Genomic DNA, 18,702 nt, shown 5'->3' with positions numbered 1-18,702 from the left:
GAAAATGTTCGCTAGAACATGTTATTCAGTCATTCGAAATTCGCAAATTAATTAAAGTCATATTTATTTAATTATAAATTATATTATGTAGATGCATGACAATTTATTTTTTCAAAATGGGAAAATTAAAAATCATTTTAGATTAACTCTAAGAGAACAGGAAACATTAAATAAGAACTTTTCTGGTACTAAATAGATATTTGCATCGCAAAAACACTGCATTTCTTTTATTTATTAGAAACTTTTTAAAATTCAATATCGGTTAGTTTTATAAAAATTGAAGTTTTCTGTCAAGTCATTTACAAATACATTTTTAACTTATCTGTTGTATTTGGAAAAAATCTGATGACAAGAATTGTGTAGTTTTCTTTCTTTTCGAAATATTCAATATGTTATTTAATTTTGTTTTTTTTTATATTGTTCTCACAGGTTTGTTCATAGTGTTGGCCTAGGCTTAGGACAATATCGTGGAGCGTTAGCAAGCTACGTAGCTCAAAAAAATACAGAAAGAGACATGGGTGTGCATAAGATTGGAAGAGAAGGGACAGTATCATAGTATACAGTAGCATATCAAATCGTTATTTAATTAGTATTCCCATAGCCCCTAATGACAAATAGTCGAATGGAGACAAGATTTTCTTGACATCGCTTGATCAGATTTGTAACATCTCTTAGGATTAAGATAAATAAAACTGTAAGATTACCTAATATGGTAAGAATGGTAATTCTAAGCGGAGTTTAAAATTTTGCAAGAACTTTCCATGTGTTCATTTTTGCGAGCGTTGGTTTACATTTATTATGTTTATGTTATATAGTCTAATGCTACTGCAATTTCCAGTTCATACTGTTTAATTACAATTAGGCAATGCCGAGCTGTTGAATTCTAAAAATAAAATTAAATAAACTGATGTTTTTTGGGATAAAGATGATAATTTTAAATAAAAAAAACTATTTCCATTGTACAGGGTGTTTATAAAGTCCCAGACCCATTTTGATGTTTAATAACTCATAAAATAATAAAGATATAAACACACTTATGACATTTATTGATGGAATAACTCATATATTTTCCTTTTCAGGTTTGAATATTTTTACTTTTATAAATATCGTCTGCGCGTGTGGTTAATTTCAGATAATTTCATTTTCCAGTCTAAATATCTGTACTTTTCTAAATATTGTCTGCTTATTAATTGCCTTTTTCTCTCTTTTGTTTTTGTCAACTATTGCAATGTTATGTTTACTTTTGATGTGTTTGTTCCATGTAGTACTTTTGTATGTGATGTTTTATTCGAGCGGATATTAAGGAGAATGCATACACCACAAGAGAAAGCACAGATTTTATGGTGGTTCATAGAAATGAAATCGATAGTGCAAGCACAGAGAAATTTCAGAAGAATTTACCAAAAAGATCCTCCATCCAAAAACAGCACCTTGCGGTGGAAAAAGAATTTTCTAGAAATTGGAAGTATCGAACATAAGAAACGTTCCAGACGTCCTTGCACAAGTGATTTTGATGTTGAGCGTGTCAGAGAGACATTTTTACACAATCCTAGAATATCTGTGAGATCAGCGGCAACAGAATTGGATATGCCAATTTCGACGGTGTACAAGGTTATTAAGAAAAAATTAAGACTGCATGCATTCAAAGTTCAAATTGTTCAAGTTTTGGAACCGAACGATAGACCTAGGAGGATGGCCTTTACAACAGATATGCTAAGGAGGATAGAAGATGCTGCTGATTTTCTGAAGAGCATAATGTTCTCCGATGAAGCATCCTTTCATGTTTCTGGCATTGTTAATCGCCATAAAGTGTGCAAATGGCTCTGTGGATGCCGACATGCTTGTCGCTACCTGGCGTGAAATAGACTATCGACTTGATATTCTCCGTGCGACGAAGGGGGCACAAGTGGAAGTTCATTGACAAGGGCCATGAAACTTTTTGAGTCTATTTAACCATTTATGTTATTAATTTAAATCTATCTTTATTATTTTATGAGTTATTAAACATCAAAATGGGTCCGGGACTTTATAAACACCCTGTATTTTAGATGCTTAATAAATTCAAATGCGATTAATGTAACAAATTTCGAATTAATGTGATTAGATGATATGTAAACAAAATAAAAATTTCTTTTAAAGATTGTAAATATACATTTTTATTTATAAATAATTTACAAAAAATATACAAAAGTACAATATATGTGCATATTTACAATGAAAACTCCATATACAGAATGCTCGGTTTTAATGAGTGTATTAATAAATTAGCGAACAAAAAAAGATACCTTTTCCATTATGGTTGTTTGTGGATACCTTAATACCGGTTACATAAAAGTAGTAAAACAGTTAAATATATTAATTTAAATATTTTACCAGTTGCGAATAATGAAACTTTTAAATAATGCTTAATGTATTAATGTAACGAATTCACTAGAAAAGTTTCCCATTTTTTAAGAATTATATTATCGATTTGTTTTTCATTTTAACCTGATCATCAAATTTATTTATATTTTCTAAACAAAACTAAAAATTTAGCCGTTGTTCTGTTTGAAGTATTTGAAAGAGTATTGGATATTCAAAAATTAGATTTCAAATCATTTCTATATCGTTTTCAGTCTACCATATTGTCGATACAAATGCAAAATATCGAATCGCCAAGAGCACATCGATTATTTTCCTTCGCATAGACAATATCAAGTCTTGAATACTCAAACAAATGTACTTTTAACGTATTTTACAAATTCTGTAATCTTGTTTTGAATATTAGGTTGTTAAAATTTGAAAAAAAGTCTAGAATAAAAGTAACTAAAAAGGTATTTTAAAAAATTCATAAAATACATTATTTTTGTAGAAAAGTCATCAAAATTTTTCACTTAAAAACATTAAAATTGGCATTTACTTTTTACTAACTAATTCGCAACTAAACGAGATACTTTGCATGCAAACTCTCTGAAAAGGATGATTTCAAGCTCAGCAATATAATATTTTCATTCACTTGATTGCCTGTATATTTCTCACAACTTGCTATGCAATCATCAAAGCCATTTATAATTATAATAAATAGTTGATTTTCTCATTTGTTATGTACATATTTTGGGATTCAAACCATGTATACGAATATAAAACAAAAATCTTCCCCATAATTTAAAAATTTAACCTTTTACTAAGGGCTTAGCGCCAACTGGACCAAAATAGAAATTATTTCCCAGCTCAACACCAAACATGACTTTTCCACCGGCGCTTAAGACATTGATGATACGTGGCAGAATCTTCAGGATATTACCAATCTGCAAAACTGGCTTTCCACCTCCAATGCTAATTGCAATTTCTTTTGGCTGTGGGGCGCCGTAACCACTTCCGATTGAAATACCACTTCCATACCCGCCATCTCTACTCTGAGGAACTTGCTGGTAAGTAGCTGCTGGCTGTTGTTGCTGAAGAGTTACAAGTTGTTGCTGCTGGAGTTGTAGAAGTTGTTCTTGTTGGCGCCTTTGCTGTTCCTTCAGTATTTGTTGCTGCAATTGGTGCTGTTGCTGTACAGACAATGGTTGCTGAACTTGATGCAACTGCTGCTGAGCAGGTTCTTCATCATCTTGTACATCTTGCCCGCGGCCTATGAAATATTTCATGAAATCGAAACCCCCGTCTTGTCGTCGGTTAATGCTCTGAGTTTCGGTGGTGTCAGTGTCGCTCTTTCCTGAACTATTGTTCCTTTGGAAGTTGTTGTTTTGTTCCTAAAAATATTATTGATGTAACAGCATTAAGATAATAAAGAAAGCAAATAATAACTGTTCTGGAAAAATGCCATTATAGAACACTCTTTCATGATTTGAAAAGTGATAAAGCATATGGTTCTTAAAAAACTTTCAAAAGAAGCGATAATTTTCATTTAATAAATTTTTTTCTTAAGATCTGGGTAAATCAAATACTTAAAACTTCTAAATTAAAATCTTCTAGTTTCTTTTTGCTAGATTATTTAATATTAAATCTCCAAAAAAATGCCATCAATTCAAACGGAACTTATCAAATCAATTGTTTCATGATTTTTGGAAGAATTTTACATTTTATCACTTGATAAATAATTTTTGTAGGGTAACGAGACTCTTTATAGCTTCATTATGAGATATGAATGAAATGAAAAACAACATAAATAAACAGATGAAATAACAGATGAGTTTCTGGAACAATTATTTAATTATTTTCTACTTTCTAGATTTCACAAGACAAAACAAACACGAACACGAAAATACACGACACTCACTTAGAATACAATGTAATGATAATCCCCGAAGAAGAGTCATGGGAAGTATATCTTGATATTAATAAGGTAACGCTATCTTCTGTATCAATAAAGGAGTTAGAGAGTTATGTAATCGCAACATTTCATAATAAAGCATTGAAAAAAGCTTTGCTAAATATGACGGAAAAATCATGTAGAATTCATTTTTAATTATTATTAAAAAGAATAGAAACTGGAATTCTAGACATTCTTTAGAAAATGTATTCCTCGTATAATTAAGGAAAATAATGAAATTTCGAAAATACAAAAAAGGAGAAAACAATAAAAAACATAAATTTTCTTTAATTGAAATTAAATTATTTGTTCATTTTACTTTCTTTTATGTATTTCGTCCAAATTTTTTTTGAAATCCGAATACATTTCCCGCAATTAAGATAATGATTTTGATAAAAGTTCGTTATGAAGAAATTTTTCTAAAATGGTAAAAAAAAAAAAAAAAAATCATGACATATTAATAAGAATTTCAATATGATACATTAAATAAACACAGTTAAGTATAATTAGCAATAAAATTTAATGACTGCAATTTTATTTGTGAAAACTAAGTCAATTTTTCGAAAAACTCAAAGTAGAACATTGAGATGAAAGACCTTTTACTCGAGCGTTTTCCCTTTTGCATTTCTAAATGTATAATCTCCATATTTTGTCAACAAGTTATTTGCCTTTATTTGTGTCAGATACGTAAATCTATTATATATGACTTATTTCTAGACTGACAAGACAGATAGCAGTCAAAACATAACTTAACCGTCAGCGGAATTAATAAATTTATTTAAAGTATTTTCCAAGCGAATGAACATCAGAAGATGAACGATGAGAACAAAGGGATTCGTTACAGTTGAATTACATTAAAAAAGCGTCATGCTTTTTTGACGTCGATTATCTTTTTAATGTCGATGGGTTTAAAACTGAACAACATTAAAAACGGCTTTATTATCATCCCGTTTATTGTGTTTATATACGCTAAATTAAGATTTTATGTGTGTTTTTTCTCTATAATATCCGAAGCAATTTATTTGTTCATATAATTTTAGTTAATTTTGTACAAAAATAAAATAATATCATTGTTCTTGAGGAATTTACGAAACTGCTAGAGAAAGTTACAAAATCTTATACTATTCTACGCTTGAGATTTTTTTAAAATTGCCAATGTTAAAATTAAAATAATTTTATATAGATAAAAAGAGCTCATTGTAAATTATGTATTATTATTTATTTTTATTTTACTTACAATTAACAAGCTATAAATTGCAATATAAAAATTGCGAAAGTTTATCCTAGAACCTTTTTTTGCAGAATTTACATTTAAAAAATGTCACAAAGTTGAAAAAATTGTAGTGTCACGTGAAAAATAAAAAGATAAATTATTTTACGATATGTTTTTGTATTATATAATTGAAATTGTGTCACAAATAATTAAAATAAATTTAGCAAAATTAGCTCAGCAAATTACTATTTTTTTCATAACTTGCATTTATCTCATAATGAAATATAAATATTAAATTTTATAATATTAATATTAAAATACGTAAAATAATTAACTTTTTAAAAATCATTGTCTTTTTCACTTTTTTTCCTAGTTTAGCCCGGTATAGTAAATTTAATAATAATTATAGTAATTATAATTATTAGTGTCTAGTAAATGTCAAAGAAATTTTTACTCCTGTCTTACTCTTAAAAATAAGAAAGCCAAAATGCAAGAAGCCTTAAAAATTTAAAACAGCGTATATTTTTTTAAACAATATTAATAGAAAATGAATCTAACAAAATTGACCTTTTGGGGCTTGAATTTTCACAAAACTAAACATGTTGCCAGTTATTTAAAAACAATATAATTTTAATTTAGAATTGATTTATTCTTATTGTTTGAACCATAATTTTTCCAAGCAAAGATAACTCTCCGAGTTATTTATATTTATATTTAAATAACAAATGAAAAAATGTTTTTTTAAATAAAACTAAAATGTAAAAAATTAATTTTTTTATCAAAAATCTGTTGATTAAAACAAAATTAGTAAAAGAATGAGACTCACTTAAATATATTCTAACTAAATTTGAATTATATTCACATCTTAATGTATTTTAATATCAGAGGTCCGAACATTTTTTTAAATTTTAGCATGCTAATGAAGCGTACTGTATAATTTTTTAATTTGATAATTTTCTATTCCTTTTATTATATGTTTAATGCCTGATTATGTTTTTATGGAACACTGTGAACAAAATTTTTGTCAAATTCACTACCAGATGGAGCCACGTGTATTGAATTCTACTTACGTAAAATTTTGAACTGATATGAATAACTATAAAATATTAAAATATCTTGAGGATTGTATAATATTAATTAACTTAAAGGATATAGACACACGACAAAAAAAACTTAAAGGATCTAACAAATAAAGTATATAATTTATTAATATATTTTTCTAAGAATATTCATTTGTATTATTAAGCGCTTACTAATAGTAAAAAGAATTTTAAAAAAGTTTATTTATTTATTTTACTAAATTCAAAATTTACTTTGTTAGTTGATCCAATATTCAGTCTCAAATCACGTATTGAAATATTTAAATCCAGTAACACTTTTTTTTCTGGGGTTTAACAGACTATATGTGTTAATATAAATTAAGTGTTTAGAATGTAGAAAAAGTACTTAGAATAACATATTTAAGGAAAATTTTTGACAAAATAGCGTTAAAACGACAAAAATATTCAAATAAGATTTAAAAAGAAAGAATGGCGTTATCAACTTGCCTAAATCTCTAATACTAAGTGAACGTAATAAGGTTGCATTCGCGTTCTTTACAAAAACACTTTCTGGTTGAGAGGGGAAAAAAATTCCAAAACATATATCAAAAACACCACTATTGATTTAAACTTGTCATACGATTTTGAAATAGCTACTCTGGATGCGCTAAATATTTCTTATTCATGCTTAAAATCGAAAATAATATTTGTACACAGTCTTTTCTGTGTAACGAAATTGCTGATATAATCTTTCAACACGTCATATAAATATAATTAATGGCGTTTTTTCTATTTTCTTAACAATTCGGTACAAACAGAAGCTTCATTTAAGTTGGTAAAATTCTAACCTAAAATAAAAGGAAAAACTCTTACTCGTTAATTATTTAACATGCATTTTAATAATATGCACTGTTGTCAACATTAACAAAAAAAAAACACCTCTGAAGTTTTGTTGTTTATTACAGCATGCTTATATAAAGTAGTAAATTAACGATTACCTCGACATTTTCCCATCAAGGCTTATCAAATTTTTGTTGAATCAATTTATCGCCTAGTAAAAGTTTGACGATTTTTTTTATTATTTATTTATATTTGCTCTTAACAAGCTGAGATTTACTAAATATATGGCCCCCAATGTGTTGTCTGTTTTTGGACGGAATTTTCAGCAAACAAATTAAAATATATCTCAAGAACTACTGTTGATTTCGGAACGAAATTCGGTACTTATGCATAAAAAGGCCTGCTAGATCGAATTATTTAAAAAATACCGCTCTATATGAAAAAATCTGGAGACAGTAGTTGATTAAGTATTTAATTGACTCGGTTTATCGGCTTATCGATTGGTGCAAACCAGTTCCTTTGAGTCATTCACAATAATACTAATTATGTGAAAATGCGATAACCAATAACAAAGTAACAAAGGTTGTTCTATTTTTTTATTATTGTTGTTGTTGTTGCTGACCGTATACCCCATGAAAACGTAAAGGACTATCCTACATCTTTTTATAAAAGAAAGCATATTCAACACGGTCAAATCTGAAATTTGAGGTTGATCTCTTGATATTTTTGTATGACAATGACTATAGATGGGAAAAAATTTTAATCAGTAGCTAAAGGGATTTGAAGTGCTCCTTATTTTCGATCGTGTATTTCTGTCAATTCTATCATTTTACTGTGCCAGGCGATAAGGGCAAATAGGAAAATGATATCATCCTCCAAATATTTCGTAATTTTTAAAAATTCTGGCAGATTTAATTTTAATTGGTCATTAATTCATCAAAGATTTTAGCATTAATTAATATTTAAAAAGCATAATAAATATTACCTGCATAACAATTATCATTAATATTTAAAATATGCCAACATGCGTGTGAAAATGATGGATCACAGTAACTAAGATATAGTATAAAGGATGCAAGATAGCTTAAAATTTTTCAGAGCTTTATATCTTTTGTAATGATTTATTTTTGAGCCTGTGTTTGATTTTAAAATGGCTCTATTTTAAATTTTTAGCAGTCACCTGCTTTATATTATTTCCAAGGAATTGAGGGAATTCTCCAAGGAAAGGAAATAAAATCGTCTTTACTGAGATGGCTTTCAAATGTCAAAATACATACTATTAACTTATGTTTACTTACTTTTCTCGCACCTGTTTACAATTCAATTTTTAAGACATTTAATTTAAATGCTTATTTAATTTAATTAGTGCAATTATATAATTTGTTCCAAAGAACGATGACAATTTACTTTGTGGAAGAAAGATTTTTCGAAACTAAAATTAAACACTTTATGATGAACTAACGAGTTAGAACATCATAAAAAAAGCTCAATCATTGTCATCTTTAGATTCGGAGAGGTTTGAAAATTTGGGGCTGAATGGCCAAAATTTTTTTGATAATTTGAAAGACATCAAAATACATTTTTTTAATTGTGTGATATTTTAAAAAGTAGAATAAATTTGTATATTATTTATCATTATTTCGTATAAGGCAAAAATGTTACTGCGTTTTTTCGGCATTTTATTCACATATCAAATTAAAATATATTTTTGTGTTTAAACTGGACCGACAGATGTAAAACTTCGATAGCCAAAGCTTAAAAGACGTAATTCTTCACTAACTTAGCTATTTTTTACATCCCTTCGCATATTATATTATACCCTTTCCTAATAATCTAGTTTGAATTCATCAGAAATATGGGAGTCCCGATTTCTGACTCTCTATTTGTTTCGGATAGAAAAAAAATTCTTCGGCTTTATCCTGTATTTGAATTAAACATTCTTATTAGTAAATGGCCTGTTCAAAAATAATGATAAAAGTTAGTTTGGAGCTACTGCGAAAGAATTTTCTTTTTATGCTTTATGAATTCATGCACAGTGAGCTTTTAAGCGCTCTGTACTTAAAATATAGTCTATATGAATTATATGTCTGAATCAACCAGACAAGAAACAAAGTAAATGAATGCTTATTGCTCCTTTCTTTCCTTTTTGCAAATCTTTAATATTTGTAGTATCACAAGAGTTGTTTTTGGTTATTTATTTTATTTGTTCATTTAATTTGATAATATTAAATTCACCACTCACAAAGCAGCGTCTCGGGTTTAACTTCAAAAAGTCTGGTTATTATATAATGGTAAAACATTTGTGTACTCTGACATAAGGCTTTCGAATTAATTTTTATGCTTATCTTTATAATAAGAATGAGTGCGCTTTGCTAATAAAAATTTAAATAAAATGTTTAGATTCATTTAAGTTATTATGAAGTATAAATCAATTTGTTTCCTCATATACTTACATGGCTCAGATCATCATTTTTCTTTGCGCAGGCCGTTTGAACAACAAGCAACAAAATGGCTGAAAATAAAAATAAAAAAGAATTAAAGAATCGGATGTGCAACAATATAACAAAATTGGCCAGCTTTATAGTATTTATATTTTTGCAATATTAGTTTCAATAAATAAAGCGAATATTTTAATTGCAGAAGAATGTCTCTGTCACTTCTATTATCTTCATAAATGCCTTTTTTTCCCACTCATAGTTATTTGCGTCTTTTTAAAAACTACAAGTAAATACACATTTCTAAAGAAAACTAAGAGAATTAATTGTGTTATTAAAAAAGGAAACGTTGGACACACATTTTTAAATTAAAATAAACAGATTATTATTCTTTATATGAATGCGGGTATTAATAGCTTTGCAGTTATACTTTTAGTCGAATAAAAATATTAAATGAGGAATTTTTTTTTTCAATTTACAATGTAAAACATATATAAAATAGAAAAAAAAATTGTATTAGAAAGAAAATGTAACATTTTGAAACTTTATTTGTTTTTTGAGTGTATGATTATATTTATTTATTTCATTTGATTAAATAAATTTAAATAATAAGATCATTTATTACCATTAAAATAAAAATATTTAACTTTTTTAACACCTCAGTCAATAATAATAATAAATAATTGATTATATCATTAATTATGCAATGAATAAATTCACGAAGTATAATTTATTTTTCGTTTGCTTTTATATCTTTGGTTCCATAAATTTATTATCACTACATATTTATTAAACATTGACTTCTTTAAATTCATGATTAATTAAAACCAATAATTTGCCCATTTTCAAAAAATTATGACTGCACTTAATATTTTTCCTAATTAAATGTCATATTTGAAAAGCAAATAACATTCCATAATTTTCATTCAATTTTACACGAAGCTTCACTAGCCTCACGTAATGTATAAATAAAAAATTGCTAGTAGCATCGGTTAAATTAATTTTTTACAAATTAAAAACTTTTGAAGGAATTAATTTCATGGAGCTTTGTATTTCAGATAAATTTTAAGCTAAAATAAATTTTTAATAAAATTTCATAAAATAATTTTTGTTAAATAAGCTCTCAAAATAATTAATATATGTTTTTATTAAAAGCATTACTGAATTTAATTGTACTGATTAAGTAGTGAATTTTATGTGGTAACACAAAATTATTCATTTTTTTAATTCGAAAACTATGCATTTCTTACGGAATAATTATAAACAATATCATTAATATTTTAAAAGTACCCCTAAGTCAACAAAAAAAAATAACACACTATTCTTTAAACAAATGAAACACAGTAAATATTCTAATTTTCTTTAAAAATGACGCCATTTGAAATTAAAAATTTCAAGAAATAGTTAAAAAAAGTATATGAAATAGTTAGAATAAATATATTGAAATTTTATTGATTTCAAATTTATGGTTTATATATTAAATTTCAAAGCCATTTATATTTCTAAAATTTAGAAAGTTTTCTAAGTAAATCTAGAATCGAAGCTTACCGCAAGAGAAAGCTTGCTGCATGTTTAGCCTTAGTAAACCGACCATTGTTGTTCACTGGATGCTTGCTCTGATCTGATTGAATGCCTGTAGGAAATGCCTCGCTCTATTTGTTTATTTTATACGAGAGTCAAACACGTGGTCTAATGCACTTTCTCCTATTCGTCCAGATCTTCCCGCGCATACGAAGAATGGCTGATTCCAGCTGCTCGACATTCGATGCTTTGTCGTTTATTGTTCTTTCTTTTATTTTTCAACTAATGACAGCTGGGGACAATTCTTCTAAGTATCAGACTTCTTTTCAGAATAATTGGTATATGAACTACTTTCTTTACCGATAATCGTGAAGAATACATCAGGAAACCAGGTTTTGAACTTTAAAATATTTTGATTATTGTTCCGGGAAAATGTTGTTTATCCATTCTTTTTAAAGTACTTCCGATTTCGTTTTCTTCAGGAAATGGAAGATTTGTGATTCCGTCACGGTGGTGTGGTGTTCCTGAAATATAATTTTGGGGACTCCGCGGTCTAGTTTTTGCGTGTGATTTGGATGTTTTTACGTTTTGTTTTTCTTTTTAAAAAATATATGATGGGTGCAACGGTTTGTCCATAATTGTCAAATATGGACATTTTTCAGTAATAGGATTTGTAGCTTTGCATGTGTAATCGTAGTTTTTCAATCTTCGTGATTTTTTAAAGGAAGTTGTTTTAACCTCAAGGTTATAATTTTGAAAAATAGCAGCATAATTTTTTTCATTTCAAGGAATATAATAATACTTTATGAAAAAATTAGGCTGTTTAATCACCGTAAAGTAACGAAAATGTTTACATAACTTGTTAATACTTACAGCTATTATATCGATCATGTTTTGTTATAGATTTTTTTAATTCAATTTTGTATCAATTTCTATATTATGTTAATTCATCAGCAATTTAAGAAACTGCGTTGCTTATATAGAGTGCAAGTCCTTAGAGTCCCTTATATAAAGACATTAGAATTGCGTGCATAGAGTCAAATACGAAATATAGAGAAAATATTGTAATCGTTAAAAAATTTGGATTGGAGATTTTGATGAATCTACACGTTTCTCGTCATTCTAAGAACATATTTTTGTAATTATGCCTGTTTGTGAATACGATAACACAAAAACATTTTGGATTCGATGAATTAAATTTGTTGTATGCTTTTTATAACCAATTTCTATAATTCTATCAAATTTTGAATGAAATCCATTCAAATGAAGTCTGTATATCTTCCCGATTATAAATTAAGATTATAACTACAAGACGAGCGAAGTTTGACGGATAAAATTTAGTACACAGATTCGAAACCTAAATTGTAGTGATTTCAAATTTGAAACCAAATCTATCAAAGGATTGACCGTTTGTCAGTCTGTACTTTCAGTGATTTCAGGTACGGAGTGATTATTGTGAAATTCTGTATGTGATCTTGTGACTACTATTGCAGTTCCATCATAAAATTGTAATTTCAGTCACTTGGAAAAGAAGGCATTCAAAATACAAATTCGTATCATAGATTCAGTCAAAATGCTAAATTAACGTCAAAGATTTGTATTTCAGAATTATTGTTGGCCAATGCCATACAAGACATTAACTGCCTAATCCAAAGTCCATAATTTTATGTGGAAAGACATTTATTGGAGAGTAAGCGAGAATGTTTCGGGGAGACAACTTCCATTAGTTTTCCTCTACAGTAAACAATAATAATATTTATTGGACAAAATATCTACAAATGCTTATTTAAGAATCATCTCCGTTTGAACATTAAATCTTGTACCTTTTTTTTACTTAACCCTTTTGTGTTTTTACTAATTTAAATATAATTAGTAAAATATATGCGTTATGATAAAGAATAAATCATTGATTAGATTAAATTGGGCAATTATAGATAGAAAATAAATTGAATAGAATGAAGCAGATTGCATAAATAGGTTATCTAATTATTTAATAGATATCGCTTTAGTTTTCCACGTTTGTAAACACTTAATAAAGTTAATTTATTTCTTGGTTTGTAAATATAGAATTATCGATTTTTCATTCCCTTCCTGATGAACTCTAAATCTTGGACGCTTGTGAATTTACAAAGCCAATATATTATTTTTACTAATTTAATTAACATTTAATCCGTAATTAAATAAAATTTTGATTCCATACTCGTAGTTTTGATTTAATGAAACCTATTTTTGATTTAATGAAAACCTCTTTTGATTTAATGAAATTTTTGTTTTGATTTAATGAATTTTTTGTTTTGATTTAATGAAACAAAAGATTTTCAGAATTAAAGAAAACAAAAAATAAATTTTTAAAAAGTCTATTTTTTTAATTATACTACTAATAATAAGCTTTTAAAAATATTTAAATTGAAATTTTTATAAAATGTGATGCATCTGAAGTGACTTGACGATTACATATGAATGCTGCGTATCATTAAGAGAATAAAAAAATAATTGGCTTGGGGAAAGTTCTGTGAATTTATAATTTTTTTTGTTCCAAAAGAGAGTCCTTTAAAATTTTGAAAAATTTTATGAATAATTTATAATTTTGTTCTTCTCCTAGAAAGATTTCAAACAATTACAGATCAATTACTTTTTTTATTGCTGCAAATCTAAAATGAAGTTATTTTATTTTTAGAAGTATATACAAAAGTTTTAATTTTTTTTATGCTTTCCATAAATTGTGAAAATCAAGACATAATAAATTTCAAATATGGTAATCTTTACTAATAATAAAAGATGAAGGTCTCTCTTTCTCTCTCTCTCTCTCTCTCTCTCTCTGTGTGTGTGTGTGTGTGTGTGTGTGTGTGTGTATTAGAGCATTACTGACTAGACCGTTTAATCTTCAGCTACCAAAATTGGCACATGTATACTTTGGAAAACAAAAATGTGCACCTCGTAGCAATTTTAATTAAAATTAAATGAAATTTTGGAGTTTTCCGTGATAACTACTAAAAATATTATTGCACAAGAATAAATTTTACACCTTTTCGAAATTCTTAAAATTGATCTTTTAATGGTACCAATTTAATAGCCCTTCAAATTTTTGCTAAATTTTGACAATTTTTTTAATTTGTTTCTTTGCCTGGTTTCCAACAGTACATTATATTGTTGCCTTGAAATTCACACTGCTTTTATTGTTTCAACCATATATTTAATCGCGGAATTTTCTACCGTAGTTGAAAGCTAAAGAAGAACGATTCTGTTTAATACTTGTGTAGTTTATAAAGCAAATAAAAAAAGTGAAGTAACAGTACTGCGAAATTTTAGAAGACAGATGGCTGATGTTATAAAACTGGTTTCCATTAGAAATGTTCATTTACACAATAAACAGAACTTAAATAAAACAATTACAATAACGTGGCTTTGATATTTATCAATTTGGTGAAATAAAAAACATGATGTTACATCTAAATGAGTTATCCGAAATTAAATATAAGAAATATTCTCAGCAAGTCAGTTAATTGTCTCAGACGAGTAGTATAAAATAGAAGGGTAGTATTATCATTAGATTAGTATCAACAGATTATCAATAGATTAGTAGTAGTGTAGCACCTCTTTTTTCCCCTTGAGCAGAGAGCGCCCCCTTGTGGCGTTTTACAGAAGCCCCTTGTGGCATTTACAAACAAGCAGTTGAAGGGGAGACCTGCATCCTGAGGTCGGTTTTTTCTATGCTTTAACACCAAATGCTTTCGGTTGGAAACGGTTTTTTTTTTTTTTTTTTTTTTTTTTTTGTAAATTTTGTAGTGTAGCTGTGTTTATGCAGATTAAAAATATTGTATTTAAAAACCGGGCTGTTCAGTAGAAAGTAGCAACACACTCACTATAGCAGTATATTATTATATATCATTATATTAGTAGTAGTCAGCATTAGAAATAAACATTTACTAATATTTGCAAATTATAATTTTATTTGATTTTTTTCTTTATTTACTCAGGCAGCCAATAAAAACTTCCTTTTCATTTTAAGATGTTACTTATAATATATTATTAAAACTAATTGTTACTATGTATAGTTAAGTATCATTGTGTTCTCGGTGTGTGTCTGTACAATCCTTTAAAAGTATCGTAAATGATTTTTTTTCCCCAGTGATGACTTGTTACCTTTTTTTTTAATTTTATAATTTTTATAGTTTTTATGGATAATTTCAGAGATTCATCCACTGCAAATGCTTTTTCCTATAACATTTTTTTAATCATCAGTACTATGATGCGATTATTTTTTCTAATTTTATCTAAAACAGTTTGAACAATTAGATGGATTTAAGGATTACTAATAATTTACGTTTTTCAGTCATCGCATTTACATATTTGTGAAACTACAATTCCTTGACGGATTTGCCACCCAATTTGATACATATTTACACTTTGAAAGCAAAATCTGTGCACTAAATTTCATTCATCTAGCTCTCTTCGTTTTGCAGATATCCTGTTAACTTAGACCCGAACAGACAAACTTCATCTTATTGGATTACATTCAGATCATTAAATGAAAATCATAAATTTGAAGTAAGGACCTTATGCCCGATTTCATCAGTCTAGCTCAAAGTGTTTTGGGGTATCATGATCACATTGTAGACATAATTTCCATAAAAGGTTTTTTATACCCAAGGAGGTTTGAAATATGGAGACCCATCAAAATCACGAGTTCTCATTTTTTGGCTGTAACAAGGTTTCTTAATTTTTTATTTCAAATAACAAGAAAGTAAAAAGGATAAAAATACTACATATGTTCATGAGCATAAGGGAAAATAATACGACTTTTTTTCTGAGCATAATTTAAAACATATTAAAGCATTTTTTTTTTTCGTTCTAAAAATAAAGAAAATAATTTGTTTCACAAAATGATGCAATCTGAATACATTAATTCTCGGTGCTCACCTTAAATTTTCAATTCTTGAAAATAATTGCCGCGTCCATTTATAGAATATTAACTATGAAAAGATTGCATCGGGAAATAAACTAAAGTTATTCATTCCTCGGATGAGACAGTATTATGACGCTACTCACCATGCAATACTTTCTGTAAATTGTAGGCATATCTATACACAAATTGCAGTAGAAGGAAACGGAAAGGAAACTTTGCTATGGTTGTAACGTATCCATACTTTCAATTATGTAAAAATTACAATTCCACTCGAGTTTTGCATTTCCTTCCAAACAGTGTGTATTCTGTGAATGAATTTGAATTGGAAAAGTTTTGTCTAGAAGGAAAGAATTCGTAAGCGTTTTCGTCTGTGAGTAGAAATTTGAGGAAATTACATCATGAGAAGAAAATATTTTATAATATCATACTTCTCGGTGCAAAATTGATTTCAAATTCTAAAATTACATTTTCTAATAGCAGATTTAAATTATGCTAACATATTTTTTTTAATCTCCTTTATTTATTAAAGTATGTGACTACTTTTAAGAATACGATTTTTTTTTCGAAATTATAATTTTTGTTTCTAAATTTAATATCCAAAATGTTCGAACAAGTTTCTTTATAAAACCGTTAGAATTTTGTTTATAATTCTATCTTTTGGGAAATTACACTGATTTTTATATTTGAATTTGCAGACATTTTAATGCTATTCTAAATTTTTAAATGATATTTTCTCAAAATCCAATCTTTAGTAGAATTTTCTTATGAAAATAAACCTCATAAATTAAAATCTAACATCTAACACATATTTTTTGTTCATATATGGTATAATAATTTCTCAATATATTTTGCAGTTCCTGAACGAGAGAATAAGTAATATATTCATGTAGAAATATTTTATAGTTCTTTTAATGCTTCACAATGTGAAAGAAATTGAAAATTTCGTGTTATTTGTAAGTTGAATCCTAATTTTTAAAGCTTAAATAGAAAAGCAGTTTATTTTTTTAATTAATCCGGCATCCTGGCATAGGTATAGCGTGTCTTCCTCGTGATTTGGGCGTCCAGGGTTCCAGTCCCGGTTCTGGCGTGGTTGTTCTACTTCTGCCTTCGCTCTGTGAGGTGTATGAATGTGCCCCCCCCCCCCCGTGTAAAAAGGGATCGTGCAAGCGAATGCGATGCATGAAGTAGCTAAAACGTACTCTTGACCCTAGTTGGTGCTACTGAAAAACCAAGAGACGCTCACTAGGCTTAAATCTTGTCGGCGGGCTTTTAAAGTGCCATAAGTGACAACACATTTTTTTTAGTTCAGGAATTAGGTAATATATTCCTTAAGTTATTGGAAAAATTTTATGCAAACTATTTGTAGATTTTTGCTTTATACCTATTTTTAGCGAAAAAGGTCCTTTTTTTTTCTAATTTTTTAAAAGCACTTTCGTTATTTAATGGTTTATTTTGGTTTCATAGCTATTTTTTAGTCTTTTTTTTTTAAAGCAAATATTCAAAAATGTACTTGCTTAGATCATTATTCAAAAGATTCATTCCGAAAGTAGTCGTAGTAGTAAAATGAAATAAATAAAAAAGAACTTAAATTAAATTATAAAATAAACGTTTGCATTTAAATTAGAATTATTAAAGAATGAGTTAAATAAATTTATTGTAAAAATTATTGAATGCTGTTAAAATATCATAAAAACCTATGTTGGGTAAGCGAAAATTCATGAAGCGCTTAAATGAAAAAACTCTATATTATAATTAACTTAAAACGTTTAGAGAAATAAAAAAAAAATAAAAAAAAAATTGTACTATTTTAGGACATTGAAAAATAACATGTTGAGAAAGATTTAATTTTTTTTAAATAAAAACCCTATTTATTTCCTAAAACTTATTCATATTAACCTATAATTATATTAATGCAAAGTAATTTTACAGAATAAAATGCTGCATAGAACGAAAAAATTGTCATTTCCAAGTTTATATAATAATTTATTAAATTTTTTCTGCATTAATTAAAAACAAAATGTGATTTTTTAAAATCTCGTTTTTTTCTGGTTAATAGAATTCTTTATATTTCCTTTTCTATTCTTTCATTAGGTTTTTTGCTCTGAATGTTATTCAAAATAAAGTTTATTTTTAATAATAATTTGAAATTTTTTATTATTTACTCTCAATATGTTTTATATATTGAATTTTTTTTACTGTTAACCATAATAAATTTCCCATCAGTAAGAGAAGCCAGTCTTAACCTCAGTCTTTTATTTATTTTTATTAAATGTGATATATATCTAAAAAGCGATGATGTTGCTTCAATGATCACAAAAAAAACTTGAAATTGTTGTTAAAAGATCTAATAAATTATCTAAAAGCATTTGACATTCTATCAAACACCTTAGGACACTCATCCAATAGATCCGTCGATATAAACACTTTTAAACATCAATGCATCGATACGAAAA

At 27.3% G+C, this 18,702-nt stretch overlaps 1 protein-coding gene across 1 annotated transcript; it reads right to left on the bottom strand.

The window, feature by feature from the left end:
• Positions 1–2,131: 2,131 nt before the first annotated feature.
• Positions 2,132–11,509, bottom strand: LOC129981636 (putative uncharacterized protein DDB_G0271606). Its single transcript, XM_056092553.1, has 3 exons — positions 11,371–11,509; positions 9,841–9,899; positions 2,132–3,734 (listed from the first exon to the last, which is right to left on the bottom strand). Exons 1-3 carry the CDS (start codon positions 11,414–11,416, stop codon positions 3,153–3,155), a joined length of 687 nt encoding a protein of 228 aa, XP_055948528.1. The 5' UTR covers positions 11,417–11,509; the 3' UTR covers positions 2,132–3,152.
• Positions 11,510–18,702: the final 7,193 nt, after the last annotated feature.

Source organism: Argiope bruennichi, chromosome 8 (assembly GCF_947563725.1).
Source record: "Argiope bruennichi chromosome 8, qqArgBrue1.1, whole genome shotgun sequence".
NCBI classification, from domain to species: Eukaryota; Metazoa; Arthropoda; class Arachnida; order Araneae; family Araneidae; genus Argiope; species Argiope bruennichi.
This window is presented reverse-complemented; position numbering and strand designations above follow the sequence as displayed.